Source organism: Motacilla alba, chromosome 1, assembly GCF_015832195.1.
Source record: "Motacilla alba alba isolate MOTALB_02 chromosome 1, Motacilla_alba_V1.0_pri, whole genome shotgun sequence".
Classification (NCBI taxonomy): domain Eukaryota; kingdom Metazoa; phylum Chordata; class Aves; order Passeriformes; family Motacillidae; genus Motacilla; species Motacilla alba.
In genome coordinates this window covers 114114129-114138522 of record NC_052016.1, presented here as the reverse complement: position 1 = coordinate 114138522, position 24394 = coordinate 114114129, and the positions used below count along the sequence as shown (strand labels likewise).

The window sequence follows — 24394 nt, the reverse complement described above, 5'->3', positions numbered from 1 at the left end:
TTTTGGAAAGATATTAGCAAGTCCACAGAGGTAAGAACTCAAAATTTTAGAAAATTCTTTAATTACAGCTGCTCCGGTACCCTTGCTTTAGACTGAACCCAGCTTAATTCAGTTCAGGATATGAACATCACTCACAGTGCAAGCAGCAATTCAATACTTGGACCCATAGTTCTTATTTAGTGTGTGGCACAGAAAAAAAAAAAAAAAAGATAAAATTACATGCCCTCTTTAAAAACATTAATTACTTGTCTAGCATTTCTTGACAAATTTGTAGATTATTTAGTTCTCTGGGGTAGCTTTGCTTTTTTTCCTCCACTATTTCCTTAATTCACCACAAATCTTCCCATTCTTTTCAATAAATGAAGTAGAGGTCCTATTGACTTATTCTCACCACAGCCTTTCCTGTGCTCAAAAGCGGTATGTGCCAGAAAATTAGAGATATCCCTGCAATTTATGTGCATTTTATCTGAAATTATGTTCATAGTTAAAATTGTTCTGGCATTTCCTAATGCTTAGCTGCTTATCTTTGCAACCTTTATAATATGTTCTCATTATAGTATTTTGAATGTAAATTAAATCCCATGGATTTATATTGACACGTACTTAATCTTATCTCATAGTTATGTCACTGAAATAAGTATATTTCCCCACCTTCACTAAGCATACTAAAATAGAATTTTGCAACACAAGTCTGTAAAAACATTTTTGTTGGCAAATGAAATCCTTGTATATGCTGATTCAAGAGTCAAGAATGGGATGAGATGTGTGATCCTTTAAGCACTAGCACTTTAATAATCGGACCTATTCACTTTTGTAAAATGGATTTCATGCTTTTGAAATGCATTTCTGTAAAGCTTTTGAAGGTGAGGGAGAGAGAGGTTACTGCTGGTGTCAGTGGCAATAGAAAGGATGTAAAGCCCCAATCTCATGATTAACAGCACTTAATCAGAACAGTTTATTCAGGAAAGGATTTCTGTGCCAGTGGAAGAGCTGTGGTTCCCTTGCCACAGCACTCAATTTGTCTTTTCCTCTGGTGGGTGAGAAGTAGTGAGGAATTTATTTTCATTGTTCTCAATCTTGCATTTAAAAGACTACATTTCTCTCTAAATATTCATATCTAATTTTAGTGCTGTCAGTAAGATTAGTCCACATAAGGGTGTTAACATCACTTAAATTGCACCAGTGCTGACATTTAAAGAAAATCTATAAATTTTCTGCTAAGTGCAACATATTTGGGTGTTCATGCTCTGTCACCAGAGCTCTAGAGTTGCAATTACAGCAAAATTGTTGTGCTCAAAGAAGTTAACATTTTAATGCATGCATGTTAATTTATGCCAGATGCAAGATCAAACTGTAATTTTGATAGAAGGGTTTAGAACTGGTTGCTCTCTTATTAGTGGTGTAGCTGTTGCCCCGGACAACCACTTTAACATGTCTGGTGGGCATGTTTTATTTTTGGTTGCTGGCAAGAAATCTCTGGCTTATATGTGTAAGAATGATTAAGTAGCTGCTCATGGCAAGGATCAATATTAGAATGATGGAAGAGAGCCCAGCTCCTGGCCCTGCATAGGACAGCCCCAGAATCCCCCATGTGCCTGAGAGTGTTGGCCAAACACTTGAACTCTGGCTTGGAGCTGTGACCACTCCCCTTGGGAGCCTGGTCGAGTACCCAGGCAAGCTCTGGGTGACAAATCATTTCTGGATATCCAAACCTTCCGTGCTACCTCAGAGGCTGTGTGTATGTGTGGGTACAAATAAACTTCAATTTAATGAGCATTGTTCTCCATCCCTCTCCTATTGACCTCTATCAGCTTAGACTCTAGGTAATTAAAGTACCTTTCTTAATAGGCATCCTGTTTCTGTCACGGCTGGATTGTGATTTTGACTGTATATCTAAGTGTGGATTGAAACCATAGAGTGCTAAAAGCATTCCTGATCTGTATCAGCACTCTGTGCTGCTTTTTGTAACATCATAGAATCATAGAGCAGCCTAAAGAGAAACGCTGTCTTCATTTTAAGAGTTTAGACATGTCAGCATAGAATTAGCAAAGCTTCATCATTCTTTGCTGTAATTAAAGCACGAAAAAAAGAGAGGTAGAAAAAACATGCTCAAATCTAAATGCCTCTCAGGGTTATCTGAGGACTGATGTTATTCACACTCCAGACTTTCCTGCAGGTTTTGTTTACTGCACAGGACTGTGTACACACACACTGAAGTTTATGGTACCCTGAAGACTCCAAAGATTTTTTTTTCCTTTTAATTTAATGTGCAGAAAAATAAATTCTGCATTTGATGTTAGAAGTTGCAGAGGTTTTATTGAAAAGCTTTTTGAAATACATAACTCACCTTTATATTTTAATTTTAAAAATTCTTATCTTATGCTCACAGTGTTTAGAAGCCTCTCAGGCTGGGGGGCTGTCCCTGGCAGGGTCAGGATCAGGCTTTGTGGGGGCAATCAAACACAACCCCGGCTGGCTGGGCTGGGCCAAGGGAACGGGCTGAGGCTGGTCCAGGAAGTCACTCTGGGGTCAGGGCCAGGCACCTCTGCTGGTTTTAAGCTGGCTCTGAGCTTCAGCGGCCAAACTTTCAGGAGGAAAGATGCTTTTAGGGCCCTGACACCAGGAAACTCTTTTGCAGCACAGCTGGAAATGATTTTACTCATCCCTCTCCCCCATTTGTGAAAACTCATTGATGTATCTTTCTCTTTCATATATTTTTTTTAAACCAGGTGATCCACCAGATGAAAAAAAAAAACCAAACCACCAAACATTCTTATTTTATGTTGCGTGTGTTTACATTACATTTGCATTTGTTTACATTACAAATCCCTGTTGGATGGGGCCCTGAGGAAGCTGATCTATTGGGTGGAATCCCTTCCCATGGTGGGAGGCTAGACAATCTTTAAGGTCCCTCTTAGCCAAAGCCATTCTGTGATTTTGTGATACATTAATTTTTCTATTATAAACTTAATATTTTGTTATCTTCTATTCTAGAAAAAGTTAGAAGACTTGAATGCTGACTGGAAGGCAATACAACACTTAATTCAGCAGCTAAAGGAAAAGCCAGCGTTAGCAGCCTTTGGCCATCTGTCTTCAGGTGTCTGTAAGTGCTTCAGTAAATATATTTTTTAAAATTAATTACAAATCACACAGTTAAAATTAAAAGGGCTGGAGACTGTATAAATTAATTCTGCATCATTAAAAGTGCTACTATGGCATTCAAGTTGTTTTTTTGTCGTTGCATTTCTATTTTATGCAATGTATCCCAGAAGACAAATGAGATTATGATTTGATGAAAAGGTTGCAGAATGCTTATCAAATTATTACTGTTTCAAAGTAATTTTTCTTTCATTCCATGAAGAGGTGAGATTTTGACTTTTTGCATATAATAATGGAGGAAATACTACTAAGGGAGACAAATTGTTCAAATTAAAAGATGATAATGTTATAGGTCAAGTACCTGTAGATTGGTCACAGAATGAAATTGTGAAGTTATTACTACTGATGGGGCAATAAAGTCAGACTGTTTCAAAACAAAACTTGTCTATTAACAGAGAAAGTCATATGACAACATGGTAGGAAGAATTCTGCAGTTAAACACTAAGTCTGTGGCTTATGTTTCTTCGTGTCTTGCATTCATGAATACACAACATCTAATCTCTGTTTCATTTAAATTATTTTGACAATATTTATATTGGATTATTCTCATATCTCTTTGTGTCTTCTTGTTCCCTACAAGGATTACAAACTCCTCTTTTTTTCTCCTTGATAAATGGATTTTATTTCCAGTGCTTTCCTTTAAAATGTAGTGATTAAGCATGGGTGAAAAAGAAATGCTCAATGGAAGCACTGTGCTCAATCTGAGTTTCTAAAGTCTCGGAGATTCTCTACTTGATATTGAATCATTTCAGTTGCTCGGATGAAGAATGTTTCCTATACCAGTTGGAAAGCTGCTCATCATATGTGGGAGCAGAAAGAAATTTGTCCCCCCAACGTCTGTCAGATTGCCTGTAACTCAGCGTAGTGAAACTCACCTGGAACTGGATTACATGCGGGTTGTTGGCACCTCTTGTTTTTAACATGTTCTAGGGGTAGCATATTGCTGTGGGTCTTCAGGGGAGGGGAAGATCTTGACTCCATTGGTGAAGGGGAGATCTTGACTCCATTTCAGAAGGCTGGTTTATTATATTATGATATATATTACATTAAAAAAGACCACACTATAACTATACTACAAAGAACAGAGAGAAAGATCCATCAGAAGGCGAGACAGGAATAGAAAGGAATGAATAACAAAGTTCTGTGACTCCCAGAGAGTCCGAGAGCTGCTGCCTCCTGGATTGGCCACCAAGCAGAAACATCCCACACTGACCAATGGAGGAAGCACCTGCTGCATTCCACAGCAGCAGATCACAAATTGTTCACACTTGGAGCTGAGGCCCTTCAGCTTCTCAGGAGAAGAAAATCCTCGCCAAGGGATTTTCATAAAATATCACAACCACAGTAGCATACAATAAAAATTTAACTGGAGAATTCTCTACCTTCTAATAGTGCTCCTCCAAGACAGCAAAGAAGAAAACCCTTTTTTTCAGAGAACTACATAATTGCTCCATAGAGAGAGGATCCAGAAATTTCAGTACCAGAAGACAGTCCAGCTCCTGCCCAAATAGCATGTATGAGTTCAAGGAAAGGAGTTGTCTTGCCTGTGTCATGTTGAATCTTACTAAAAAGGAACTGTTATTTGGGTTTAGTCCCTTAGAACTGCTGTGGTTGCAGTGGCAATTATTTCAACTTTCTAAAAAGAGCCAAATACCACTGCTATATTTTTAAATGAGTAGTACAACAGCATTCTTGCTTTGCATGATTTTGTTCCAAGGCATTCTATAGGCATTCATGTAGTGGCATAGAGGAATGAAGGAGATATGTAATCATTTTTTGCTGTGCTAAACTTTCTGTGTCAGTTTTCTGTGTGAACAGGTTATGTCAGGTTCCAGGGGGAAAGAGTGCTGGCAAGTTGTGAGTTTGCTGTTACAAAAGAAATTATAATAATGGAACAAGAGTGAGAACACGCAGTAGCAATGCGATATATTTTTCTATTACCTCATCTCTAGCTGAAGAATTGCAAAATTACTCACCTTAGTGCAAGACGTAGTCTCTGACTGCTAATGTTTCTGAGACTCAGCAGATGGAATAGTACATGCAGAAAATGAAAGCACTGGTGTTTATGAAGGATCAAGCAGGAAGTAAGATTGATTTCCCTTCTATTGTAATGAGCACTTAAAATTTGAACCTGTGTTATAACAGTAATTCATAATTTTTCTTTTTTTGAGTCAGTTTACTGTGATCACCTCATTATAGGTGTATTGACACAGAACTGTAGAGTTCAAAAGGGACCCGGGGAGACATCCATTCCTTTTGCTCAGAGCACAGTTGATTAGTGCAGGTTGCTCAGGGTCATGCCCAGTCAGGTTTTTAGTATCTCCAAGGACAGAGACTCTACAACCTCTCTGGGCAACTTTTTCCAGTGTTGAGCAACTCTGACAGCAAAAAACCGTTTCTTCTATTCAAATAGAATTTCTAGTATTTCAGTTTTTGCATGGTGCTTCTCATCCTGTCTCTGAGCTTCACTCTAGACAGTCTGGATCTGTCTTTACTCCTCCAATCAGATATCTAAACACATGGATATGATCCCCCTGAGCCTTTTCTTCTCCAGGCCAAGACAGCAGTTTTCTACAAAGATAGGAAAAGATATCTGCTACTAAGGTATTTTTGTATTTCATTTAAAAGAATGGGAGGAAAGGAGGGAAGAAATTGAATGTCATGGGTCTAGTAATTCTGTGGTATAAATTCTGCAGATAACCACTCATATTATAGATATTTTTATAGCCTTATTTACTCTGTGCTGCTGACTCTTTTGAACCATGGGGACTCAAATTGGTTATGGGAGAGCTAGCTTTAACCAAGCCTCCCAAAAGCTAAACAATCTCATTAAAGGTCATTTGTAAAGAAAGATATACAAAATTGTTTTGGAAGGGTTTTGTGAAGCAATGTCAGTATCTCCTGCTGTCGATTATTCACTTCCTGATCCTATAGGGACTTTTAGGGACATCAGGATTGAATAATGTTGAGATGTGCATTTGAGACCAGGGAATGAAGATGTAACTGGCTCATCTCTAGTGCCCTGTCAGGTATCATTTGGTCTGGTCTGGTTACAGGAACTCAGACAGAGAATCTTAATAAATTCCATCTGGTGGCTGCTACAGAGGTAAAGCACCCTGGTTATAATTGTTTCTAGGCATAGTATCGTTTCTTTGGCAGAAGAAGCATTAAAAAATAGTTCTTCATATTCCACCAGTCCAGTGTGCCCTCAGGCACAAGAAACAAGAATTACTTCTCCAGCTCAAAAAATGTACTTAGCTGAAGGGTATGCCTAGAACCTTAGCGAAGATTGACTTCCAAGATAAGATGAATCAGGAAGAAAATCACACTTGCTATCTGTACTTGACAGGATAACGTGAAATGGTGTGAATGTCTCTATCCAAATACCTTGATGCATTGCTTAGCCAGCAGTTTGAAAACATTTTCAACAGAGAGGAAAGCAGTTCTGGAATGTGCTTTTCCAGGAGGGAGTTTTTAATAGCATCATTAGCATTCATACTACTTCTTTTTCTTTTTTTGTACTGAAGTGTTTTCACTGTAAGTTAGGTGAAGGTACACGCTGCTTTGCAAACCCCTCTGAATGCATTGTGTGGTGAGAGGCACTCCTGACTTGTCCTGGAGGAAGATATTTTCCATATTTTGTCTTCATTTCAGTAAGATACTACGGGAAAATTCTGGCCACTTTTACTTAGAGCTACCTTGAAAATACAATTTCTTTAAATTGATGTGTATTTATTTTCAGTCATGCTGTACTTGAAGTTAGTGAAATTTTAACTGCAAATGAATCCACCTGAAAATACTCTGTCAACTAATTTCACATTTTACATATTCATCTAATAAAACTGTGAGTGATAAGTTATCTTACATACTCTTGCAGTTTAACTTATTCAGTGAACAGTTATTTGTGTACAAGCAATTTCTTTTTCTTTCTCTTGACTACTTACAGAAGTTTTTGTCCCTTTTCTGTCTCTTTTTTTTTTTGTATGAAATGCCATATCAAACGAAACAGAACAACGTGTGACTGTGAAATGAATAAAAGAGTGACAATTATAATTAACTACAATGGTGAAATTTCTTCTGAAATTAGGTAGAATTTGTCCCTTTAAAAGTTATCAGCTTTATTTTGGAGCATCATTTGTAGGAGGTCTGAAAGAAAATAAAGATTAAAAAAACGATTGGTTGAGTTTTAGAGATTTTAACATGGTTGCATTTGACAGAAAGACTTTATATGCATTGGTAGGTGTTGTACACCTAATACAAATCATTAGAGGAAAGCTAATTCTGCATTACCAGAACTAACCATCAGCACTTGCCATCAGCTTTAGGTATCTTTCTTTAAATGCCTACAAACAATGCTCTTCTGTGCTTTCAGTATAACTTGCTTTAGAGGTACGAGTCACACGCTGCAGACACAAAGACTGAGTTTTCCTGTACAGGGGAAGAAGGCTTTTCAGGATTTGGAATGGGTGAGGAAGGATGGGAGAGGAGTGAGAGATCACGCTGAGTCCATTAGACTCGAGCTGTACTGTGAAGGCTGTGAGCTGCAGTAAGTTCAGCAGCAGCAGTGGTGGTGAGAGAACTCATCACTTATTAGCCCATATAGTCAACTGGGTACAGGAACAATATTCACAGCAGTCAGTCACCTCCAGAGTCTATAACACCTTGATCTTGAAGCTTGAATTAAAACAGTGATATCTGGTGATACAGTGATACTCCCCAGTGAATCTGGGGAAAGCAGTGATAACAGAATTTCATTTGCTTATCTTTTGGTATTTTACTAGTGGGAGTATGGTATGTCTCCTGTTTGGGAAATATTGTTTGGGTTTTATTTCTCTGTGAAGCAAGTCCCCGCCTGGACTAGGCGTGCTGCTTTGTTGCAGGCTTGTAAGATCATATGCAGCAGTTCTTGAAAAATATCAGTTACTCTGTGTGTGCACCGCTGTGGCTTAATGCAGCTGGAATTCAAACTCACTGCTTGAAGTGTGAGAAACAACATAAGAAACAGCTACTGGTGCTGCTAAAAGTATACCATTCATGAGTCTGTAGGTTTTTGAGGAAACTTAGCACTAAGCAAAATCATGTATGTGAAAATACATACCTTGATGAAATAACTTAAGGTTCAAAACCAAAATCCACTTACCTCAGAAGCTGAAAGTGCTCCTGTAGTGCTAGTGCATGTATTGTAGGCATCTGGAATTTTCTTTTGTTTTCAAAATGCATGGTTGGGTTTTTTATTATTCCATACTGGTTATTTCTAAGATAGGGGGATGTGAAGATGGACATAGCAATATCCTGCATTATGAAGACTGCCCTGTTAAATCTCTGACCTGATATTTGGTTTAATATTTTCAGTGGGAATGAAGGATTCTTTGTTTAGGAAATTATAACCATTGAAATTTATTCATTTCCATGGACTTCAGAGCTGGATTGTGTACTGTTCCACTGCCTCTTTAAAAACACACAAACCATTTGTATTTAAGAGATAATCAGGAGACGATGACAAAGCTGTAAGAAACAAAATGACAACAACTAGCTTTGGGCAAAAAATGCACAATAGATACACTTTCTTTTTTGTCGTATTTCAGAGCTAATGTGCTCTGAAGCAGGCATTGTTTATGTATTATGCTCACTGACTGAGTGAACACATATGCTGTAGTTCAGCACTGCTTCTCAGTATTTCCAACAGCTAGTCTTAAAACTCCTTGTGCGTCTGAGAATATTACAATATGTGTATTCAAAGGGCAAATTAAAAACTAATGTAAAAACTAATGTAAAATCAGATATTTGAGTGTCTATATTGTTTATAGCAGCTGGCATAGTATAATTGAGACCAAGAATACTCAAAATAATTCTTTGGGAAAGACTGAACAATCTGTGGGTGTGTGCATATGCTGTGTTTTCAATACCAATGGATGCCTGTGTTGACATTAAATGTCGATATTAAACTTCTGTTGCGCATAGTCTTCACTATTTAAAGGAAGTTGGCTGTCAGCTATTAAAAAGGTTTCACGAGGGATATGGTAAATAACTTAATTTTCTAGAACCATTCTCCAGAGAGTTGAGCAGGTAAAAATCCACAACATGCAGCTGTTGGGACAAGTAGTGCTTGTGAAACATTTTGGTTCCCTTTGGTTGTAGACACCAGTAAAGAAGATCACTCTCATGAGCTGTAGTAGAGATAAATGCTATTTCCAACAATGGTCATGTGTCTAGAACCATATAGTTTCTGATACTTGTGCATGTTGACTCTAGAGGAAATATCTACTTTTAATGTTAGCTATAATTTGGTTTAATGCTGTGAAAATATTTACAAAAATAAAATGCAAGAGGGGAATTGAATATGTAAAAAATACAGTAGGGAAGTATCACAGAGAATACCTTGAGCTCTTAAAACATTAGAGACCAGTAACAGTAGACTCCTTCTTTATTCAGCTGGCCTAACAAAGGTTGCTTCTGCTTGTGTAAGTGGATTATTAAAGGAGCAGATTACTGTCTTTACCTTTTCTTTTGGATAAAGGAATAAATAATGGTTCATATAAATAATTTTAGTAGATTTGGGTTTGAGTCGTTTTACTTTACAGACTCATGTAATGAAGAGGGTCAGAGATGTCAGCCTGAGATGGCCCTATTATGGGTAAATTACCATATATCTGGTTTTCCCCCTTATATTCAGGGAAGAAGTGTCTAATCATTCCATTTGATTTCCATTAAGAAGCTTTTTTACCTCTCACATATGTGACACATACAGCAAATAACAATATGGCACAAAACTGAATCTGTTACCACTTGATTGGAGATTTTTCAAGGTCAGGACCCAGTTTCACAAGCAGTTCTATTTTTCAATACAGCTGACATCAGACACAAGCTGAAGACAAACTTGTCTAATAAAGCTTTCAGATTCAATTTTCTCTCTGCATATAGCTTCAGGAATCTCTGGAGGTCATTCACAGCATGTGCTGTAACACCAACAGGGAGAAGTAATGAAAAGCATCTATATAAAAAGCTGACACTCTGCCTTCCAAGCTGCATGAATAAAAACATAATAAGCAAGTTTAGAAACACAAATCTCTGTTATTCTCAGAATTTCTATTTTGATCTTTATAACATATCTTGATTTGAGGACTTGCTTCTGTTTTTTTTTTTTTTTTTTTCTGACAGGTGAAAAATATATGCAAAATATACTTAAGCCACAAAGTCTCAATTTGAACAAAACCAAAGGTTACACTTTATATTTAATGCCCTGTTTCAGGGATGTGTCAGATTCCCCTTTGAAAGACCTGCAGGTGTGACAGTGCAGTTTGCAGAAGGAAAGTGAACTTGTACTTGCTTTTTCAGGGCTCAGCTGATTAAATATAACTCACTCTGGCTTACAAAGAATTTTTATTGTACTCATACCTATGATGAAACATAAATCAGAAACTCAAGACAGGACTTGGCTTCTTTGCTGTTATTAAAGATAATATGGAACCAAGGTCTACTTTTTCTCTCCTGTAACAAGTTGTTGGAGCACAGCTGTCAAGATTTATGATGTAAATAAGATTAATGCTATCATTAGTCTTTCAAACGACCACATACACCTATTCCATTTTTAAAATACAATCTGGCATTTTCTTCTGAGGAGCAAGCTTTGCAGCTTGTTTTCTTTCATTTAATGTCTTGATCAATAGTTAGTAGCAGCAGGATATGCCAGATTTATTTTGGTTAAATCCCATGAAATGTAAATTATAGCATACTGTAGAATTCTTCAGACTATTATTGATAACCTAGATCAAGTGAGAACACAGAACTAAGTTGCAGTTATGGTTGGACTTTTTTATATGACTCCAATAATCTTGGTAACAGAATCCAGGGTTGATAATTTTCAAAGTATCTGGTAGCTATCATTTTTTAAAACACCGATAAAATCAAAATTTTAGATTAGTTTATTCTGGAAGATATGGAAAAAGGGAGTAGAGTTCCTAGCAAAAGGGTATCCATAATAAAATGGTAGTTTATGCCCTTTTTCAGTTTTTCTGCCTAAGTTTCTAGCTTTCCATCTCTAAATCACCTTTTTTTATACAGTGTTTTAAACCTACTTTCTCTCTCTCTCTCTCTCTCTCTCTCTCTCTCTCTCTCTCTCTCTCTCGCTTCCCCCACTTCTTTTTGTTACAATACCCCAAATTACTGTGATATTTGACTATCCAGATAGCATCAGCCTGCAAATGGCAGTAATCTCTCTATTCTGTCTCTTTTTGTATCGTAATTAGGCCTATTGACAATTACATGGTGTGAAAATCTCTTTCATTTGCTAGAATTGTAGAAAGGCGCTGGTCATTCTGCACGCAATCTTCTTGACCTGTCTGTTCTTTGTTGACTTGTCTCTTTAAAAGAGCAAAGCAAGCCGTCTTTTCCTGTCGCAATACGACACGAAAAGACGACACGGACACTGCTGCTCTCCAGGTGAACAAAAAAGAGGGACCTTTATTTTCTGACTCTAACATTTATAGTTTTCCAAAAGTGTCAGTGGATTGGAGGGTGACAGTGCCACCTCTCCAATGACACTGGACAGACCAAGAGTCCATCGATTCTCTCCTCCTCCATGAAAGAATGCAAAACATAAGTTGTTTACAGAACCGTGTGTGAGAAAGTTTGTTACAAGAATGCAAACATCAGAAGGCTTAGCAAAGTCTTAGAAAATCAGGGTGACATTTTCCTAGTGAAGGGAGTAGCGCTCAGGGACATCCTGGCCATGCCCTACCCAAGCCTTTGACAGCCTTCCTCACATTTCTGTCGTGAGTGGGGCTGCCTCAGAGTTAGGGCTGCTCTGGAGAGAAACAGCCAGCCAAGGAGTGCGAGCAGAGTGGATTCTACAGGGAATGAGGAGCAAAGCTCACAATTGCTTCCAGGGTTTCTGCCCTAGTCAGAGGACATGAGACAATGGCAGAAGGACTTGCTCCTTGAACCACAGAAGGCCAAAAGGAGGGAAAGATGGCAAATGAAAACCTCTTCTATTCCTGCTGTAAAATTCTTTAGTCTGACATATATGAAGTTTACCACTGAAATATCAGACTGCTGTCTTTGTATCAGTTTGGAGCACCAGGGGACATGCAGTGGTAGAGATAGGCAAGAAAAGATTTGCATTACTGATGTGGTTTTTTTAACAGTAGATTGGTGGGCAGACCACAATTAAGTTCCCAAAGACAATTCTTCAGAGGGTGAAAGTAAAATAGAGATTATTTTGACCTGAAAAATAGGCATAATATGAGAAAACTTGACAAAGTTTCACAAAGTAGTGCCTGGCAAGATGTTTTTACAATTATGATGAAAGAATAGAAGGTGCTTGTAGTGATTTCAGTAATTCCTTTATCAAAACAAGGTGACAGTGATGACATTACCTTTGAACAGCTGGTTTTTATCCTGCAAAATTTTCCACTTGAAGAATAAGGGTAGACCTGGACATTTTTGCATGAATTCTGTAATTCTGTTAGATTAGCTAATAACTGCGCTCTGTTTATTTCACAGCTTCTTTAAATCTGTTATGATGTTTATTTTTTTAACTACAAGGTACCTAGAATTCAACTGGCTTCTTGTTGTTTCATATCTGTACAATTTTTTACACCCTTTTTTCAGAGTTCCCCTGGAATAAGATAGCAATTTATGCCAGTCAAATCAATAAATAGATCTTACAAAAATTAGAAGAGGTGATTTTTATGAGACTGTAAAACTTGGAGCTGCTGGCAGTATGGTTTTTTTCCCTTATATCAAAGAATTAGTTGTGAAAATTCAGTTACATGCCAATAGCAGTGCACTGGAAATGTAAATTGTTGTCGCATAGATTGTCATCCAATTGAAGGCTGCATACGAAATCAAGGACCTTGTTTCTTTTACTGACAAAAAGAATACTGAGAGGTTCTTGCATCATTTGTGACAGATGTTGTCACAATGTTCTCTATAAGGCAAGTATGTGACAGAATTTGATTTCACAGCACCACAACTTCTGTAGTACAAAACATTCATTTTCATGAAACCCTTTTGTAACAACTGCTCACCAGAGAAGACTCTTATCCTTTGGAAAAAAGAGAAACGCCTTGTGTAGTGGTATAAATAATACTGCTTTTTAAAAAAGTGCATGCGAGGTTCTTGGGCTACCTTTCCTTAGTTTCTGTCTGCTTAATTCTCTCACTCACTAAAAGGGATCCATTCATACCATAGCCTTTTGCTTTTCAATTTTTAGTGGCCCCATCAATCATGCTGAACTTTGCCTAAGGAAAGGTTCTTGGAGAATGCCATGACAATGCTATATTACTAAAAGGAGACTGAACTTTAGAGCAGTTTATCTTTCAGAAAGGTTTGAATGGAACAATAGGTCCAAGCAGATTAATGCTACCTCTGTTTACAGATATATATTACAATCTTCTGTTGGTTTTGTACTACTTGCCCCTGGTTGAGTCATAGTCTAATTAGAATCAAATGCTGCAGTTTTAAAGCCATTTCCACCACATGTAGAGCAGTCAATTGAATTCTTTATGTACACTGTGCCAGGATTATTTCCATGTATTATCTTCTTTCTTTGCTGCTTCCTTCCCAAAGAATTGTCATTTATTACACTATTTCCAATTTGTTTTTTAGAGAGTGTTTGGGAATGTAGCTATACAGGACCACAGAAAGACTAAGACTGGAAGGGACCTCTGGAGATAATCTGGTCCAACTCTGGAGATAATCTGGTCCAACCCCCTACTCAGGCAGGATGACCTAGAGGAAGCTACCCAGGTTGATGTTTGCATGACTTTTGAGTATTTCCAAGAGTAGAGATTCTGCAAACTCTCTGGTTCAACCCATTGCAGGACTCACTCAAAGTCTGTTTCCTGATATTCATAGGGAGCCTCCTGTGTTTCAATTGTGCCCATTTTTTTTTTCACTGGTGGGCACTCCTGGAAAGAGCCTGGTTCCACCTTCTGTGCACCCTCCCTTCAGATATTTATATGTGTTCATGAGGTCCCCCCGAGTCTTCTCTTTTCTAGGCTGAACAGTTCCTGCTCTCTCAAGCTTTTTCCTCATATAAGAGAGGTCTCGGTCCCTTAATCATCATTGTGGCCATTCACTGGCCTCTCTTCAGTAGTTCTGTAGCTGTCTTGTGCTGGATACAGTTTTCCTGGTGCTGAGCAGAGGGGAAAGATCAGCTCTGTCCACGTGTTGGCAATGATCCTCCTAGTGCAGCCAGTGATGCCAACAGCTCCATCAGCCTACCAGTGTTTGAGGTGAAGCTGTCATCCTCTGGGTCCTCCATATTATCCTTTCTGAAGATAGAAGTGACATTTGTTTTCCTTCAGTCTTCAGAGACTTCTTCCTTTTGCCATGATCCATCAAAGTTTGTAAAGAGAATTCTGGCAATGACTGCTGCCAGATCCCCCAGCACTCAACAGGTGCATCCCATCAGAGCCCATGGATTTCTATATATGTGTCTGGTTTGCTGAAATATTCCCCAACCTGATTCTCTTCTACAAAGAGCAATTTTTTAAAGCTCCAACTTCTGTACCTGGAAATTACCTTGAAGTGCCTCTTATGACCAAGGGAGCTGTTAACATTCTACTTCTAGGTATCTTGCATACACAGAAAGTATTTGTAGAAGCTCTTTGCAGTAACAGGTCACCATATGAACTTTTCCCTATGTGGCACTAATTTAACCTCACCCTAAGTTTTTATTTACATTATGATGCACACAAACCAACTTATGTGGTTTATATCACTGAAATTCTTACTGTTTGGTAGACTCTACCTTTTTTCTGTGTTCTTATTCCTGTTGTAATTCAGTGTTTGTGATAGAAGAGGTTTTCTTTACATTGAGTGAAAGGCATATCAAAACATCTTGCCATTGTGTTTGGAGGAACTTTGAAAAATGCACTGTACAATAAATGGCTTTGTCACACTCCCAGATATAAAAAGGAGGATGTTAAGAAAATTCTACCAGTTTTATCCTATGACAAAGAAAGAAAAGTCTGAGAAAGCTGACACTTTTCTTCCTACTAAATTTAAAGTTCTGATGCTGTTTAAAAATCTCGTAATAGTAACGGTAATATTTTAGAAACCATAAACATAACCAATATTTTAGAAAACTAACCATAGTTATTTTTCAAATATAGCAGTAGACATTCACTTGTAAATATTTTGCTTTTCTCCTAAGCATTTTAACCTTGACTTTTTACTTTCTTTTGAACCTCTAAGGGTTCTTTAGTTTCAGTGCCTTCATCCCACTGCACAGACCTTTTTTAGATCTAAACTTTAATTAGTAATCCCATAAACGATCAGCTTCTTTTCTTTTACCATTAATAATTAAAATTATATATAATCCATAATGATTTGTTAAGAGTCATAAAGAACTTCTAGAATTAAAAGGTAGTCTAGGCACTTAACTTGGGTATTAAACTGCTAACAGTAACATATAATGTGAACATTCCCTAAGTGTTAATGAAATTAGGTATAAAACTTTTACCCATTTATAGTCTATAAAATTGCTATTTATGAAATATATCTGATACAGTTACCAAGTCTTCTTTTTCTAGGAATTGCTTTTACTAAATATTCAGGACTAAGGAAATCAAACATTGGTGTTGTTTTAAAATAGAAAAGATTCACTTTGGAACATGATTTTTGTCTTTAAAAGTTGATTAAAATGTTAATAAAATGTTAACTTTGAGAAACAATGCTCTAAGGATGCATATTTTCCAGATATAGAGCTGTGGGTGGAATTTTCTTGGCAATAATTTTTGATCAACAAAAAATCTTTATTTTGAGTTCAGACCACTAGAAAAAAACATTCCTTGCTTTCAAACTTCAAAGTTGACGTGCTTTTTTTTTTTTGAGGTAATAAATTTATATTATTCATAACATTTAATCAGAGCTCTGTCGGCCACTATTATTTTCCTTTCAGAACTCCTTTATGACCTGGAACACCTGGCCAGTAGCTGTAGCTCCTCTGCAAAAAGTGCTACTGGCAGTGAGCACCTTGCAGGGAGGGGCTGTACTGAATGGGAGAACTTAATGTACTCTTAACTTTATTTCCTTAACATTGAAGGACAGACAGAGATGATGAGTGATTCATTTATCACTGGAACAGGTCTAAATAAATCAGTCTCAGAACTGTCTTTTCAGATCTCCCTCCAAGAAGTCTGCTTGGATTTTAGGGATACACTCGTGGATGCTCTAACTCTGTAGAAAACTGGTTGCAATGCCACAGCATAACGGGGGGGTGGGGGGGTTGGAAATGTATTTTAGTAGCTGACAGAATTTCACCTGTGTGGTGTTGTGGAGTTTAGTTGTTCCAAGTCTAGCTCAGAAGGATAAAGTGGTAAAATGACATGGAGATTTCCCATGAAATAAGCCAAACCTGCCTGGTGTGCAATGTGGCACCCTGTGAACTGCTCGATGGCCACAGAGGGGATACTCACCTGTTCTGCCACTAAAGAAATCAAGTGTTGCCTGTGTTAAAATAGCAAACTCACTGAGTGGTGTTGTCTGAGTGTATAGCAAGGTACAGGTATTCCTTCTCTGCTTGCTCAGAGTGAGTAAAAGGCAGATGAGTTTCCGTGATTGAAACAAGAAGGAGGTTTAGTGGGTGCATTTTACTGCTACTCATTGCATGAAGGATTTAAGGCTGGAGTCTCCTTTAATTGGTGCTGCTCACAATGGAACTAAAAACCCAGGCTAGACTTGTAAATGGAATTAAAATGTACATCCAGTTACTGTGTTATTTTTTCTTTGTCAAAAAGCTTTGACCTAGTAGATGCAGTTGTCTTACATAGTTGCAACTTACCCAGCACTAAAAGCATTCAGAAGGATGGTTAGGAACATTCCTGTGAACTGAGGCAGTTCTGCTTAAAGACTGTGGCTTGAAAGAGGGTGTTTGAAGGGCTTTGAAGCTTTTGAAAGCATTGTCATTCTTCCTGTCTGTTCTGTTCCTCTTCAGTACCTAAATAAGGAGTTTTATTTGGTTTATCTTGTCAGTTTGACCCTTTCTTGAAACACAACACTGAAATAAGCAGAGTAAAAAGGCAGAAAATTCTTTCCTTTCAATTGGCTTCATTCTGTTTTACTTGGGTTTGCATTCAATATTTGAATTTCAATTTCATGTCACATTCCAATTATCCTAACGCTTCAAGTTTAACATTACAGATTAATTTTAAGATGAAAAAATTGCCAATATACTTTCAATTTCATCAGTATATTTCAAAGCTCAAGAAAAAGTTGAAAATCACACCTATTATTCTGTGGCTTATTTTTCTCCTATTATTGTTCTGTGTTGTTTCCTTCTTTGTTAAACAGCAGAAAATGCTAATGAGAAATCACCTTAAAAACTGTATTTGTGTGGTTTGATGTCTTAAATTCTAAGTGTCCTTTTGGTTTTCATGTTTATCACATCACAAGAGTGAACCATTATAACCTTTAAATAAATTGAAAGATTAAGTCCTTTATTTTTTTTTTGTTACATGTTTCAATAGGATAGAATTTATTACTCAGATATTTGAAAAAAAAATTGATTCAAGTTTTGCATCAATAAATTAGTTGTCCTGAGAAAAATCCAAAAGCAAACTAATAATAAAGAGACTCCACCAAAGCCAAAAGGAGCAAACTGTCCCCTTTGAGTCACAGAAAATGTCAGTGCAGTTTGGGATAAATTTTTTTTCAGAATGAGATCTTTTACTACATATTGTGTTGTTAATGTTGATTTATATTTGTCTATTATTTTATTCACTTATTTATACAGTTCTGTTAAATGAACTGTGTCATATCTATGCAAGCATAAACAAGGAGAAATAAGGGAAATAAGGAAGAAATAAGAAATGAGGAGAAATACTATTCTAAGTGGCATTTTTGTTTGGAGGGGAGATAAGTCTCAGAAGTGAATCACTATACAAACACTTTCTAAAGGTAATTTTCATAAATAATTTGATAACTCAAATATTCTAATGATCAGTCAAACTGGAACAGATTATTGCCATCCTTAGCAGATGATGGTAGATAGTGGTAGATCTTGATGTTTTTTAGAAAAGATACTATACTGGACTGTTGCACTTCTGACAAAACCACACAAAAACCAGCCCAATGGATTAAAAAACCCCAAACCCATAAGCCAAAACCCAGATCAGTAAACCCATAAACATTAGAAGGTTAGAAGCACACTTTTCTGAAATGGCTGCCACTGGGGGGAAAATAAATAAATAGATATTGAATGGTGAACTTGTGATTGTGGACTCAGGTCAAAATATGTGAGGTGCAAAGCGGTGCCTAAGTCTACTGATGGATGTCCCAGTTTAGAAAATTGTTTTTCAATTTACCTGAATACTGATGAGGAGAAGAATTTCCTCTGAGATGAGACAACTTCTCTTTCACCTATGTGAATGCCAAATTAGGCAACTGTTTTCCTGTTGTCTAAGAATCTCTGAAGCCAGAGAGGAAATATGAGGCCTTGGCTTTATTGACATCAATGAATCATTGAACCCTGACCTACCACCTGGTTTTCACGTTTCAAACAGACTTTGCTGCAAAGGCATGAATGTTAATGAAAAAGCATTAGACTCTCAAAAGTAATAGCAAGAAAAAAACCAAAACAAAGCAAAACACTTAATGTGCATGGAGTTACACTGTTTTGGTGTTTTGGTTTGCTTTTGTTGAAGACAAGCTATCTCACAGGAAGAGGGCAGGAAACTGATGTTCTCTACTCTGTAGGAGGACTGGGAAAAATGCAAAAAAAACCCCATTGCAGTCCTTTAGAAATTACTATTTGGTGGTTCAATGCTAGAAAATGTAGAACACACTCCACAGAGCTTTTATTTCTGCCTTCCTGGTTTAGTTATTGCTGTTTCAGCAGCTGATTCAGATAGAGATCCTAAACTGTAGGTATTTCATTTCTTTTCTAATACTGTGGAACCTCAGTGAAGCAATCACATGTGTTCTTCTGTTTTCTTTGTTTTAGTTTTCTTCTTTGCTTGATCTTTTTTTTAAAAAATGAGAAAAAGATATAATTTAGTGTAGCCTCATCTGCAATAATATCATGCATGCGGACTTGCTTTTGCATCGTTAACTGAAGGTCAAAAATAGCCCAACAGCTCATAGCCATCTCTTTGTAAATAGCAAAAATCAAGGAGAAAAGATCAGTCTTGAACTTCTGAATTATTTTATGTTCCATACTTCCCTGTGCAATGGTGTGTGTCTGTGACACCTCTCATCATTTTTGCTGCAGAGACAGAAGTGGTGCTTCAGCGTTGGGTACGTCCCCATTCCAAGCAATGAATAATTTACAGATTATTTAAAACCCATAGCTGGTAGATCAGGAAAAGACACTAAGAAGATGTGTCTGTTTTCCTCCAAAAGGAAAAAAACAACCCAAAAATATGCAAATAACAGCATATAATATTTTGAAGTTATAAGGTGGAAAAGTTAACAACTAGTCAAGGCTGAATTTCTTGTTGCATAAACTTCCATATTGGCCACAGATCCTATGGGAAGCACTTGGTGATAACAGTAAGTGAGAAGATTTTTGGTCAGACAATTTCACAGCCGCAGAGTGACTTGGACACAGTGAATGAAACTTGTTTCTAAATACATGGTCATGCTAGGATGTGTTGCATAGTCCAAACAACCTTTTTCAATCTGTCTTCTGACACAGATAGAATTGACCACTACTAGATTTTTTGGAAAATTACTCGACCCCCTTGCTTCAACAACCTTTAGCAAGGGGTTCTTCTTACACTGTGAATTTTGGTAGTGTTGTTAGTTCCAGCTGGTCTTCTGAGGATGGAATTTGAATATGCTGAGAATGCTGGATGTTAAACTGATATTATAATAGAAATATGGTGGAAAAAATGAATTAATATTTTCTTTTAGTTTTGATTTTCAGATTTTCAGTAGAGATAATATTAAGAAACAGGCTTATTTCTATCTTATCCTTTCTATAGCATAAATTCTGAAATACTGAAATAAACATCTATCATAGTTCATTTATTCAGTAACTTAAGCTTTTTTTGTGGTTTTTTTTTCAGTAACTCCTGGTGAAAGTGTTGCTGTGGATACACAAACCAGGGTAACCAAGGAAACCACCACCTTCAAACCAGAAATGCCATCTTCTGTGCTTTTGGAGGTTCCAGCCTTGGCTGACTTCAATAAGGCATGGGCAGAACTCACTGACTGGCTTTCTCGACTGGATCGAGAGATAAAATCTCAGAGAGTGAAAGTAGGTGATCTTGATGACATCAACGACATGATCATCAAACAAAAGGTATGAGAAACACTGATTTTTCAAGTTGAAAGCCTCATGATCTATGTTCTGTATTAAATCCTTTCAACAAGGAACACGGGAGAGATGATAGGCTGCAATACATGGAGTTGTCACTTCAGCCACTTCATCCCATGAACACACTTATTGGATGAAATGTTTAGATAATTAATTGAGGAGAAAAGGAATAGTATTTACTATTTTCTCTGGTATTTGAAGCAGATATGTTTCTGTTGCTTGTGCTATAGGAGTATGCAAGCCAATGGTTGAAATATAAACTTCACGAGAATAAAGGAATTGCGTAGTAAGCTCCAGGTTGCCAGGAAGAAGACGACCCTGTTTCACACCTTTTCTTATGTTACTTCTTAATAACTTTGTGAGAGCCTTACATGCTGCTGCTCTCGGTTTATCAAAGGCTCCTCAGTTGTCTTAACAGAAAGAGCAGCTCATTAATGCAATTGTTTCGTCAGCAAAACTGCATCGCTGCATCACTTACCTTTGAAAACACAGAAAAATACAGAAACACATGTTTTAGGAGAAAAAAGGCTAAATTTTAGCTACTCAGTAGCAATAAAAGTAATTTTGTATTATACAGCTCTAAAGTAATTACCTGCCTTCTAGATTTAGCATTGTTCAATATAAAACATTTGCCTTGCCTGCACAAAACTTTTCAGTGCTAAATTTCCATTCAGTTCAGTTCAAAACTGAGTTTAGGATTCCCAATTATAAGATTCTGTTGTTTTTTTCTCATCATCTTCCTCCTCATAAAAAAAAAATCTGATTTATTGTGAGGAAGATATTGACATTCTTCTCTTTGCTTAAACTAGAAATAGAGGGAGAAAAAATGTATACATTTTATTGAGGCTCTGTACTGAGACATTTTAAAGAAAATATGCTGATGTCTCATGGGATTCATTTTTCTTGTTTTCTTATACTTCCTTTTTCCCCCAGTGCTTTAAACTATTTTTGAGAAATTTGGCTGGCTTTACCTTCTATATGATGAACATGTTAGTTTCATCTTGATTAATGCTGATTATATTTGCTAAGTAGAATTACATACTGCTTCATTAATTAAAATATCCTTAAAACAGAATGGATATAAGTGATAATTCCAGTGCCATCTGCACAGGGCATTAGGTTAAAATAGTTGTTATGTCATTTGGAAAGGTTGATGGCCAAAGAAGACTTGTTTACACATTATCTTTCACTGTTTTTCAGAATCATTTTGGTTTTAAAATTTTATATTGTCAAATACTTGGTTCAGCATTGTTCAGTTGTCTTACACCTCACTTTAGCATACTATTCTGGCAGGCAAAATCCATAGTTTGCTTCCTTCTGCAAATGTGTTTTACTCAAATACGAGATCAAATTATTAGCTCTTCAGAATTTCAGTTAATATTATATATGGTTTAAAATTAACTGCTTTGTATTTGCATTTTATCTTAGTTCAAGGCTAAAATATTTTAACACTACTGCAGTCTGTTCCTGGCTGGGTAGCCCTGTCTCTTTTTTGATACCATGCTGTGCTGGTAACAAAACCAGCAGGAAAAGTCTTTTTTGTCATGCTTACCTCTCTAATTGGCTGTGCAACAGAATGTGACATTTAATACATTCTCTGATGAAATGGAAGAACCAATGTCTATATATAGACTGCAGTTCTGTTAGCTGTCTCCCTCTTCTCTAATGATCATCTTAATATCACTTAATACATGGAAATGAATGCCATGAAATATTTCATTCTTCTTGTAAATCTATCACTGGATTATTAGGTGAGATTAGGATGGACAATTTTCAAAACTGACAAAGAATTTTTAGGTTTCTCAAAAAAGAAAAAAAAAAACCAACCCTACCCTGCTTTCTAATGTGTGGAGTGTCTGCAGCAGTCTGTGAGCTGATGAAGTTGGACGTGTGGGTACTTGGCTAATCTGAAAAGTCACGCCAGACATGATCTGAGTTGGAAATCCAAAAGTGAAGTAGTGCTTACCTCCCCAGATCTGTACATTCTGTGGAAGATTATAGGGATACTTTTCCTGAGGTTGTAATTTAAAGGTCATTGAAAACCACAACACTGCACTGTGGTTTATTTGGAGAGTTTATTGCATCTTTACAGGTACCTCAGTAAGATTTAATGAAAGTTCCATCCTTGTAGATTGACCTGTTTTTTTAAAGTCAGTTCTTAGACTTCAGGTGTAAAACACCATCTGAACACAGCCAAATACTTCCCTTATAAAAAGGCATCATTACAGAGATAAATGCTTAAAGAAAGTTGTTTCTTTATAAAATGGCTCTAGCTGCTCACCCAGAGTTCAGAATGCTTCAAACAGCTCATCCTGTTGTTGTGTTACCAAACCCTTACTGGCTTTGGGTTTTCTTTCCATTTGTATTTCATTCAAAGCAGAGAGCCACATTTCTAATGGTAAATTGCAATGTCAGAGCAAGCATATTAAAAGCAAAGAAATCCCACGTCCTGGCAGTGTATGTAACAGGCCGTTTTCCAAATCACCCAGGTAAAAATAAGTGACCTTAGGTTGCCCTTTCTTTCACAGCAGCATGTAATGTTGTTGAAGCTCCATCTCTGAGGGCATTTTGGTTAAGTCCACTTCAATCTGATTGTATAAAGGATCACAGCCACTAACTTTGCCATATTTTTTCCTCCATAAAAGTTTAAGACATCATTAGCCCTCACTTGAACTTTGCTTGGAGCTGATCTCAGTGAATTGGCACTCTTGTGTGGATAGCACATACACGGGTTAATTATAGGATAATAAAACTCAAAAAAGACAACTATTTTTAAAGAAGGCTTATTTTAGTGGCAGCTTCCCCTTAATGAAAGAAACAATACAAATTAAATTCTCTTAAGTGGTGCACATAATATATAGTAAAAGTAGTATACTAAAAGAGTAGCATAATGACTACTCATCTCTAATATCTATAGTTAATCTTTCAGTCAAACGAGTGGTGTAGTTCAAACAAATGCATTACATATTTCAGTCATCCATGATTGTGTATATCTTGTTAAACTCTGTATAATTAAACTAAAAGATACTAAAAAGTGTGTAGCAAAGATATTTAATACTAGCATTAGTGTCATCTGTATTTTCATTAAAGGAAAATTATTATATTTTTCTCATCTGCTTGAAGATGCCTTGGCAGGCTGGCGAGAGACTCGTGTTGTTTCTTTAGATGAGAAATAATGCAAATAAAGTTCATGGCAAAGTCCATGGCTGTATAATATGCCATGATGTAGGGAGGTGAGGGACGTGACAAACTATGGCTTACCCAGTTGCTTCAATTCGCTCTCCTTATTTCAAAACAATCAACATGCTTTATATTTGACAATCAACATGCTTTATATTTGAAGGTCAGGTGGGGGTTCTTCATAAGAGAGAAAATTGTGATGAACAGGATGATATACTCCATTTTGCTACATTTTAGAAAAATGGAAACCTTACTTGAGATGCCAACAAGCTTTTACTCAGAAACTCTGCCTTGGCATCATGCTTTGAGAAAGGTTTGCAGCAGGAATAGATTTCTACTGAAAGTAGTGAATCATGGAGGCTGTGCAAAGCTTGAAGTTAATTAAGGATGCTGCTCAAAGGGATCAGGTACTATAATCTCCCTAAATTTTGAATTCTGTCCATGGATTTTACCAAGGTATGCTGTCCATCCAAATTTTTTGAAACATACGTAGTTGTAAGCATGTCTTTTTTATTGCACTGGATGAACATAGATTTTAATTAGTAAAAGGTCTGTAATAAGCATTATATGAATGGGACTACAGTTTTTTATGCCTGCTTTTACTTGTTGATTCTAAGAGTTGAATAGGTTGAATCTTCACTTTTAGGTGCAGTAGAGGGGACTAATCTGAAAAAAAAGTATTTATTAGAATGAGACCAACCTAGTTACTGAGACTTTTAAGCAAAGAAGAGGAAAAGATACTTTCAGGATGGATGATTTGTGTCATCCCAGAGTAGTCATCCAAAAAAG

General features: G+C 36.9%; 1 protein-coding gene across 11 annotated transcripts in view; it reads left to right on the top strand.

Annotated features, from left to right (window-relative positions):
* The window catches only part of DMD (dystrophin), a 1161005-nt gene that overhangs the window by 815387 nt on the left and 321224 nt on the right, over nt 1-24394 (top strand). For all 11 annotated transcript variants that reach the window (XM_038157590.1, XM_038157575.1, XM_038157541.1 and 8 more), the window contains 2 exons: nt 2995-3103; nt 20175-20410. In XM_038157590.1, the coding sequence (XP_038013518.1) occupies nt 2995-3103; nt 20175-20410 (345 nt within the window). The remainder of the gene's footprint in view (nt 1-2994; nt 3104-20174; nt 20411-24394) is intronic.